This window comes from Nyctibius grandis, chromosome 30, assembly GCF_013368605.1.
Source record: "Nyctibius grandis isolate bNycGra1 chromosome 30, bNycGra1.pri, whole genome shotgun sequence".
Classification (NCBI taxonomy): domain Eukaryota; kingdom Metazoa; phylum Chordata; class Aves; order Nyctibiiformes; family Nyctibiidae; genus Nyctibius; species Nyctibius grandis.
In genome coordinates, this window is record NC_090687.1 from 3,505,083 (window position 1) to 3,515,578 (window position 10,496).

The 10,496-nt window shown below is 43.0% G+C and overlaps 1 protein-coding gene across 1 annotated transcript in view; it reads right to left on the reverse strand.

Moving 5' to 3' along the window:
- GSG1L (GSG1 like) overlaps positions 1 to 7,053 on the reverse strand; it is a 54,251-nt gene extending 47,198 nt beyond the window's left edge. The window contains exon 1 of the mRNA XM_068420049.1: positions 6,753 to 7,053. Within this exon, the coding sequence (XP_068276150.1) occupies positions 6,753 to 7,053 (301 nt within the window). The remainder of the gene's footprint in view (positions 1 to 6,752) is intronic.
- Between the last annotated feature and the right edge of the window lie 3,443 nt (positions 7,054 to 10,496).

A 10,496-nucleotide genomic window follows, 5' to 3' on the forward strand; every position in this document is an offset into this window, starting at 1 on the left:
AGGCAGTCAAACCAAGATGGCTCCTTTCAGACCTCCTTAAGACACCAACAAATCAGCTATGCTGGACTCACTGCAAGCTTCCTCATGCCAGAAACATTCCTCTTCCCTCATGCAGTTCTTTCTGTGACTTTAAGAATTACCCATTTCAGCCCCAGGATTTCCTTTGCTCACACTGCCCTCTGTGGAGTTGAAGCCCAGAGATGCACTTTCTGGGAACCCCTCCTTGGATTTTCCCTTTTTTTCTCAATGACGAGTTACTTAAGTCATATTATTTTCTTGATATTTATCCATATATATACACACATATATATATATAAAAAAACATATAAAAAAAGTACCATCACATTCCCTCTATATCTTCAACTTGTTATACTAAAGAGGACCAGTTTTTCTTTTCTTTTCTTAAAGGAGATTCTCTTTTCCTTAACTACCTTGGAAATCCCACTCTGCATCTATTTCACCTCCTCCTTTTTCTTGCCATAACCATGCACGATGGCATTAGCAAAACGCACTGGTGTGACCCGTGCCTTGCACAGTGGTGCTGATTCTTCCTTAGAATAACACTTCTCCTTTATATCCTAGCACTTTGGCAGCTCACAGTCACCCCACAGTCATATACTGGCCCACAACTTCTTTCTTATCTTCTGCTCACTATTGATAACTACCTGTGACCTCACAGAATCTTATGCGTTAGTGTTTGGTGCTTTTAATTTTTTTTAATTTTAATTATTTTAATACTATTCTTACAACGCCATTGGACCAGCTCATGTTTTTAGTTATGCAGAAAAATCTCTCCTCTGTAATGCCAATATTCCCAGACTTTGTGTCACACCATATGTAAGGAGTTCATTTGAAGTAAGATTATTCTTTTCAAATTAAGACTTCTGTGTTAGAAATGGCAACTTCTTAGATTCCTTTTTGGCCAAGGAGGAAAACATGTAATCCCAGGGTTCAGTTCATCCCATGTGAGGAGGACTTTAAGAAGTACTCGCTACTCTGTACCGACTGTAATGATGATGTCGATCAGTTTAGGCACAGATATCTGCATTTGCTGATGTCCACAGGTTTGCTGTGGGATTCACCTTACCTCTTTTTTTTTTTTTTTTGTGAATTAGGTGACATGAATTGTATCCCTAGTTCTTTTTCCTAGATTGCCAATCTCAGCAATAACAGAATCAGTCCCAAAAGCAAATTTGAGAACAACTAGGAACACCTGATCTCAATTGTGATCATTTCCCTTTTAATATTACTTGCCACAACCTCCTTGTAAGACTGTTCTTTAATCAGTTTACAATCTATTTATCCCCATCATAATAAATAATGTAAAGTAAAATCTGCACCACGGACTTAAGCAAAAGGTCTACCTACTTCACTATCTTTGTATCATCATCCAATAACAGATATTTAGGGAAGAACAAAGGGATGGATGTAGGATGATTCTGCTCATGTACTCCCCTTGTGATATCAGTAGTTCAGGGACTTCCTGGTCAGAGGTTGCTCTCAAATCATCATGTCAGTAACACAAATGGATGTTTCCTCCCTGGATCCATGCAATCCCCAGTTTCGGCCCTCACAACATTCCCTGGCAGGGAGGCTCTGTAGGAAGGAGTATTTCTTTTTGACTGTTATGGCTTATTGTTCTTAAATCATGGAAGCAGACAATGATATTTCTGGTCTGATCTCTGTCATTCCCTGTTGGTCCCCACCAATATCATAGTTCTCTGTACAGTGTGCCTTCATTCCGAGTCTGAAGAGGCTCAGGCTCTTTAGCATTCCCCAGCGTGGAAGCATGTCTACATCTATCACTACATTGTTATCATTCTCTCTGCTCTCTGTAGTTTTTCTGTGAAGAATTTTCAGTGGGACATTCTATCAAATGCTTTTTTGTAAACCCATAGAGACTGAGTCTAATGCATTACCCTTGTCTAAGAAGAGATTCATCTTGTTAGAAGATTTACCTTTAACAAAACCCTACCTTTGATAAAAGCCATTTGTTGCCATGCTCTGAGTGCTTTCCCTGAAAACTGTCCTAAGTTTGCTGGGTCAAGCAGCCTGTATCATTTTTTTCCAGTCATCTTTGAATACAGCAATGTGCAGATTCTAGCTACTAAACCTGCATTTTCATGTGCCAATTATTTCAGCATCCTCAGATGGAGATTACCCAGGGCCCCTGGGTTCAGTTCCTCTATTGCTGGAAATTTTATCTTTAATATAGAGCTCTACCTCCTCAATTCCTTTTGCCACTCTTTCCTTCCTGAACAACTTATAACTAGCATTTTTTATATTCTAGTCATGTGAATAAACCCACTAGGTTTCAGTCATGCCAATTATATTATATTTCTCATAATCCAGCAAGAATTCCCAGTTCTTCTTGCTTTTAATTATGTACTCACAAGGTGCTTCTCCCTGGTCCCTCTCTCTGGACAGCCGCCTACAGTGAATCACATATGCTTGTTATCTCACAGTGGCGGGGAGAAGGGTGATGCAGTACTGCTCTGGATCTGTGAAAGTGTATGGCAAGTTCATGTCTCTATATGTTACAGATTTATTCGCTTCTGCAGGATATACCTCTCTCATTCTCTGACTCCTTCTCAAATGTGCATTTAATGTCCATATTTGTGGCCCATATTGATGCATCTTTACATACCATATAAGTTCCACTCTACTGTATACTCCTTAAAGAGTGCTAAGGAATATGTGGTACAGAGCATACAAAAAGCTACAGACCCGTTGCACTCAAAATATAATTCCAAGAATACCAACCAAGCCTATGCATTCCCATTCTTGAGCTTCCTGACTTCTATGGAGCGTGGTGAGCAACATGGAAAGGTTCGTTGTTTATTTAATGGGACAGGACTCTTAAAAGGCACCTACACAGCTGCTTTTCCCTCTGAATGTGGATGTTACTACTGCGATTGTCTGTTCATTAGCAACTAAAACAAGATCTGAGTTCATGTTTTTTTCTATTAAAATGAAAGCAAACACACTATGAGCAAAATCAGCTGACTTGTTATTGCTTCCCAGCTCTCAAACTCCTTTACCTGTTAGGATAAGATATGCCACCTTACCTACTTCATATGTTCATTTTTTCATGGTATATATGTTCTGGAGTCAAGGAATCTACCTGTGTGCCAATAGCAGCAGTTTTATCACTGCTGCAACTGGCATATCACTTGTCTGGCGGCTTGTGAGGTGTCCGGTACTGACACAAGCAGAGACCTAGACTGCAGGTGTGAAATAAGATATGCACTCAAAGTCATACTCAAAAAGAAATGAAATGATCAAGAGCTCAGCTTTGAGTTGCCTGGCCATAGCCAAGGAATTCATGGCCCAGGAGGAGGCACCAAGTGCCCTGTGCAGCGTGTGAGTGCAGAACAGGACTCGTGACCAGCATGATCTGCAGAGATCATAGGGTATGCTTTGGCTTCATCCTCTTCAGGAGATTAGGTGCATTACTCTTACAGAAGGTACCTCCACCCATGTGGGATCCAAAGCATTGAACCCACTCTGAAAGGGAGAGCCTTCATCCTCTTTTTAGTAGACTGGGATTCAGCATACTTTTGAGTCAGAAATTGTACTAAATAATTACAGGACTCACCCACCAATTAAATATATAAACTCATGTCCTTGTATTCCCAGCGGGGATTCACAATTATAATTCTACAGGTGCTAAATGCTTTTCAGATTCTTTAGCTGTCCTAGACATGCTGGATAAAAATAAACTCTAGATTCACAAATTATTTCAGAAATAATCACAGCATTCAATCTCTGTTAGAGATGTCAGTGAAAACTAGAAACCTGCAACAAGATGAAGGCCTGCTTCACTGGTCTCTGCACAGAGAGTGCGTGGCACGCTTTGTGCACTTCTGGAATCTAAATGGACATTTCGGATAAGTGGTGAGAAGACACTCAAAACTTGTTTTTGATTGCGGCCTAAGTGTCATTTTAAGGTGTGACTGAGTCCCAGCCTCTCCAGCCAACTGGAAGACCTGCAATCCTGCCCTTCCTTGCAGTATCAGTCTTCTGGGCACTCATCCTGTTGTGTCTGCACTTCAAGATCTGCTGTGTTTCAGGTGTACCAGTGCAGAGAGCAGAAAGTTTTGATAGTGCTATGACTGTAGGGAGAGATAAATCAAAAGCCTGGTGGCTAGATGAAGAATGTGGCTTCCAGCTGGGAATGTTAGGAGTCTCTGAAGCGTTTTGATAGCATCAAAACCACAGAGACTGTTACTGGCATTCACATGTTCCTGGTGAGATTCATCTTGCTTAGCTTCAGAGATTGGCAGCAGGGAATCAGGGACAGGTCAGGAGCTGTAGGAATGATGCTGACCATAGGCTGTGGCTATATGCTCTGCTGACAGAGGTGTGAGGCTACGGAGTGGCTACTGAAAGGACTTTACCTGTTGTTGCAGTCATTTTCAGTATGCTATTGGTAAAGCTTTGCGAAAGGTGTTATTGAAAGTATGGAGTGCATTTAAGCTAAGGATTTTGACCAATTTAATACACTCCTGTCTGTGTGCTTAGTGGTATTTTCTGGATGTTCTCCTGGCATCCTAGGGTGTTTATTAACAACACGGTGACTGTATGACTTGTGATACCTACAATACTGTAGTCAGTAAGTGTGCTGTGGACAGTGCGATGAGCCTATGGGATGGATTACTCACAGATGTGTTGAGTGTTGTGGGTGTATGCATAAGCATGATCACAGTGCTGTTGGGTTGGGGCTGGCTGGTCTTCACTGTCCTGGAGCTCAGATAAAATGATCACCAGTCAGGCTGCAAAAGGCTATGACAACATACTGACAGTCTGGTGTTACAAACCTAAGTCTGAATGAAGGCCTTTCATGGTTATTTTATGTTTCATGTTGGCACTCTTAGGGACAAATTTAGATCTGTGTCCATTACAGTTCCTGTCCTTACCAGAAAACTATGGTAAAGCCTGAATGAGGCAGCTGTTTGTCTAAGCCAATATATCCCTGTACCTGGCCAGATTCTTTCTAAAGGTTAGTCATTCCTGGTCTGCTAACTGAAGAGTACTTTTCATCAAGTTAGTGTTTCAAATAAGAGAAAACACACATGTGGCTGCTGTGGTGGTGTGGGGAGGGAGAAACAACACTCTCCTGCTTTCACCATAACTTGCTAAAGCGGGCTTCCAGCTATCTCCTGAAATCACCCAATACAGCACAGCTTTGTTTACCCAGTACAGAATAGATCACTGTATTTCTTTTCTCCCACAGATAACTCAGATTTCTGTGTGGGCTAGAGTCACACAGTTAGAAGTTCTCTCACACATAAATCTTGGCTTGGAAAGCTTTCAATATCTGCCAGAAATTTGAACATGCTTGACCGTCCCAGTCCCAGCTAAGATGCTCAGAAAGTTGGAGAGTCTTAAGCTACTCACTCAGGCTGCTGTGGCCTAAGTTTATTTCCAAATCAGTAATGCATATTGTCTTTTTTCTATACTTTTTTCTAATGTCAGAAGGGTTACTTTGCTGCACTCATTTCTGTATGGAGCTGTTTATTGACATGAACTTTCCTTTTCGTACATTAAATTGAGTTTTAAAGACTAATTCTTGAAGCACTATCTCAAAAATACCATTGATATACACAGCATCTTGCGATGGAATGGACTATGAGCTGCTCCCCAAGTCTGCCCCACTTTACAGTACATCCTTACACAGCAGTTTTACCAGGATCTCATAAACTTCCCATTATCAGGGAGGTTGTGTCCTCAGAGACACAACACGTAGGATGATTAACTGTTCCTCTCTCCCAACAGTGGTGAAGGACCAACTCCCCAGCCCTACTCCTTGGGCAATGGCAGGATAGAATGGAAACAGCCCAGCAAGGAGGAACCAGTATCCACGAGCCATCGTCATCTCATGCTGTGTCACATTTATAAACTTTATTTTCCAGTCACGTAACCTAGAAGAAAGCTCTTTCAAAAGCAGAGTTTGGATGTTAGCTCTACCAGACAGCTCTGGGAGTAGGGACCGTCAGTTTGCATCTGTTGAGACTTAAATCAGTCCCATGGCTGCTGCCTTCCATCCACCCTCCAGTGTTTTATTTCTTGGTAAGTGCCAGGGTATAGCAGAGGAAATGAACGCACTGATAAGCTGGAGAGATGTCTTCTCAAGTGGTTCTCAGCAAGTAAATGGCTGAGCAGGGAACAGAAATGAGCTTTCTTGTGCCCAGTTGTGCCCTTTAACTGCCATTTCTCTACTCTACTCCAATAAACATACAATCCAGCCACCAGGAAGGGTTTGTGGGGGGTCATTTACCTAAGGGATGGCAGGAAAGAGGAAGTCTAGGCTACAGCCTGAGAAAAACCGTTGTGCTTTCTCTGTCACTCGGACCACTGCTCTAGGGGTTATTTTGGAGGCAATTACAACTAGATGTCAGAACCTCCTTAGCAACTACCAGCTGCTGTCTTTTGTGCACTCTATGGAGCAGCTCCCAGAAGGGAAGCACTGCCCAGTTTCTGGCTGCAGTGCCCATGAGGGTAGCACAGACCGCTTCTCAGAGGTTCAGCTGGCTGTAGAGCACAGACCCTGCACTGGCCAGCAGGTAAACAAGCAAATCCTTGCTCCCACTGGAAACAGGTTGCTTTTCAACAAAGAACTGTTAAAATTCTGCCTCTCCCTGCAGGGCGAATCTGCTTTAAGATACAGCACAGAACAGCTTGCCTGTGTGTTTACACACTGAGCCAAACACAATGCAACATAAGCTGGAAGGAAGTTGTTTTATACTTACCAGCAGCATTAATATTTTCCTCACAGGAGTACCAGATCCCAGTGTGGAAATACCTGAAAAGGAAGCGGTCATCTCCCGTCTCCCAGCTGTAATGAACCACATTCTGGTTTGTCTCATTTGCGGTCTCATTCCCGCGGTAGTTGAGGCAGTTTGTCTTCTTCTCTTTCCCACAGCTCGGCTTAGGGACCCTCTGTGTGCCCTCACACCAGTGAGTCGTGATAAAAGCTGTTGTAGAGAAGAGGAGAGCCATCAGATTCAGACTCACTGCTAGCAGGGCTCTGCATCTTCGATTTGTCTTCATGGTAAATCCGCCCTCCCTCCCCCTCCTGCTGAGAGAAGTCAAAGGGTTTTGTTTTATTTGGGGGGATGGGGGTTCAATGCCTCTCACGATTCAGAATCCAGTTTTCCAGGCATCAAAACTCTCAGCTTCTTCCAGTCTGTTGTTGTAGCAGTGAAGGAAATGCTGCAGCCAGACTCCCATTCTTCTCTTCACTTGAAATCCTGCCTTTGTACGTTAAAGGAGCAGCTGCAGGCGCGGGAGTGCGGCCGTCCTCTTGTAGTCGGTGTGCTTCAGCGCGCTGGCAGGATCAGAGAGGGTCTGTCTTACAAAGAGCACCAAGAGCAAGCGAACATTTGCTGGGGTACTGCACATGATCCCAAGGGGCTCTGCAGCCTCCTCCGCCGGGAGACACCTGCAGGCTGCGGGACTTGCTGTCCTCTGCTCCCGGAGGATGGAGCAGGAGAAAGTGGGAGGCAGGCGGCAGGGACAGCTGCTGTCTGCTGCCACCGTCCTCGGCAGACCTCGGAAACCACTGCAGCGTGCTGACGGCCGAGTTGGACTGAGGGGAGGCGTCACATCTTAGTCCCAAAAAGAATTGTTATTTGGAGCTGTGAAATACATTTTTCGTGTAACAGAGGGTAGAGATTTGTCCAGGAGGAGGAAGGATGGAGTGGTACTTCTGCTTTTCTGCTCTGAGCTAGTGAGTAGTGTATCAGGGGTTTGATTCTGCTGTAATTCTCTGTCTTCACGGGTTTGCTCTGGCAGTCAGCAAAGCCCCCGAGGAATTTAGACTTGAAAGTGTGTAATGAGTAAAACCCATATCTTTCCAATACCAAGTGGAGCCCCTTTCTCAGGCTTTCCCTTCCAGACACAGCCCATGCAGATGTCCTGTTTGAAGTGGGTCTGTAGGACATTTTGTAGGTCCTGGTTTGTGCAGATGGAGAGAACTAATTAGCACAAACCCTGGTCTTTACTTGCCAGCTGGCAATGCTGTGAGAGCGGGGAGCACTGCGTAATATCCCATTTCCAAAGAGAAGAGTATTGTCCTGTCTTGTTTGTTGGCTGACTAGTAGAGTTTATGACCTCTTTCCACATTGCTCAGAGCTATCTGGTGAATACTGAGGGCTGTGAGAAGACCAGGGCACCCGATGGTGGTGGTGGTACAATCTGTAAGACCTTGTGTCCAAGCACTGAGGTTGGCCACATTTGTCACACAACAGTTCTGTGTCCTTAGTAGATGAATGCAATTTTCTGTGTTGAAGAAGTTGTACGTATCTCCTGGGCTTTGGACTGAGTGATATTTCCTTCCAGCCTTGTTTGGAGTTCCTGCAAGGGCCATGGGGATGCTTGTGGCCTCAGAACAGTCCAGCAGTGGGTTTCCAGTAAGCCATGGAAATAACCATGAAGCCACACAGGCTCATAGTAATAGTTGGGACAATGCTGTTATCTCACACCGTGTACTCTGTTAAGTTAGCACATTGACTCAACACGCAAAGTTCATCCTATGCCTTATTGCCTGCAGACATGAAGCATGCTGGTAGTTTCTCCATCTCCTTGAAGAAAGCCAGGAAAGACCAGGTGAAGCTTCTCCTTAGCAAGCCACCACACAAGACACTGGGGACCCGTTCCTGCCTCTGTGATGCCGCTCTCACAGGTAGCCATAGGACTCTGTATTACGCCTCTTTTCGGTGCCTGTCCTGCATGTCTGGTTCCAGCTGTTTAAGAGATTTTTCACTGTTTATACAGACTCACTTGGCTTTAGCCATTTTGTTTTATAAGTCAACTAGACAGTTACTAGAAAATGCTGCTCTGTGAGAACAATTGTGATGGCAACTTTGCAAGGTTAGTGATATAGCTTTGTACTGCAGATACTTCCCTGCTTGTGGCCTTCATTTTGCCCACTCCTGCCTGTACATGGTGACTGCTACCTCCTTAGTGCCATATTTTTCCAGTGGCCCGTGCTAGCAGAGTGCCTCTGTGCAGTCTTCTTCATCCTGTTGGAACTGCACCACACCTCTCCATGCTCCAGTCCTTTCAGCATTTCATCTTGCAGCCAAATAATCAGCATTATTTGGTTGGTTTTAATTGCATGCAAGAAATAGAGATGATAACTATTTAGAGGACCACAGGATTATTACTTCAATTATTTTTATGTTGTAGGACATTCCACTTCGAAATGCATTTGTACGTTCCTGTGTTTCTCAGGCTTATCTACCTGCTTAGAGCCATAAACAGTGCAACTTAAACTTAGACAGAATGCCTTCACAAGAAAGCTAGCACTCTTCTTCAGGATTATCTTTCAAGTGGCTGTCAGTATCTGAATCATCACACTTTTCCAAGTGTGAATACAGGTCTCTACAGGTCTTTTCTCACAAATCTTTTCTATCTACTGCTCTGCAGCTTGTGTTTTCTGGTCCCAGCACCAACTACTGCATGCTCTGTTGCTCCCCATGCCCATCTTCCTGAAGGATGGGCTTCCAACAGTTTGGTTTTCTGTGATAATTCTGTCCTAAATACTTCTGAGATTTTGTTTTTACTTCTAATCCTAACAGTTATTTCTATTTCTGTTCCTCCTTATCTTCTTTATTCTTGTCTTTTAGGCTGGCAGGGCTGTTGAGAACAGAGATGATGGCAGTATGGAGAAAAAAAAAAAAAAAAAAGTAAAATGAAGCAGAATTTTGGTTTCTTTTGTGATACAGAGCTTTTAGAATCTTAAGCATTTAAAAATATTCAGCACAAAGTAAAGTATGCTCAAAGTCAGGGATTTTTTTTTTAACATGAATTGTTTTCTTTTCCTAACAGAAGTAATTTTTTTTTTCTAATTATTAGACTCCTCTGGCTGTGTATGTTGGGATTACTTGAAAAGAAGGAAACTAGTCAGTGCTATACTCATGTTGTAATGCTCCAACAATTTCTCTTTATATAATCTCTGTTTATCAGATTTGTTGTGTATAAAAATGGAAAGATCACACATGTGTTGCAGAAGGCAGTTCAGATGCCTGGATCAAGTTGTATTTATGTGGTATTATCTTTAATAGTAAAGCAGAAGGGTTTCAATGCTATAGAGAAGTAGGTTTCATATTGTGGCTACAAGAACCTTTAAAATCCTTTTTGCAGTAATAGCTTTTCACTGATGTTGTGAGAAAAACTACCTTCATGAGTTATAGCTAAACCCCTTTTCCTTTACTATTTCTTATAGGATCAGTGTAAGTTGTTATTACTCAGTATTTACTTGAGTATGAAAAGAATTTGACCCAGGGGATTTAAAATAGTGATAACATTTGCAAAGGAACCCTTTCAATCAGGCTGTGATTTTCCAGTAGTGGGAAACAGAAGCAACATTCACTGAAATGTGAAGCAGCCCTACTTTTGGGCCCTCTGTGATGATGAGGGGCATGTTGGGCTTAGTCTGGTTGTTTATTTGATACCAGCAGTGTCAACTGCATGGGATTATATTCTGTTTT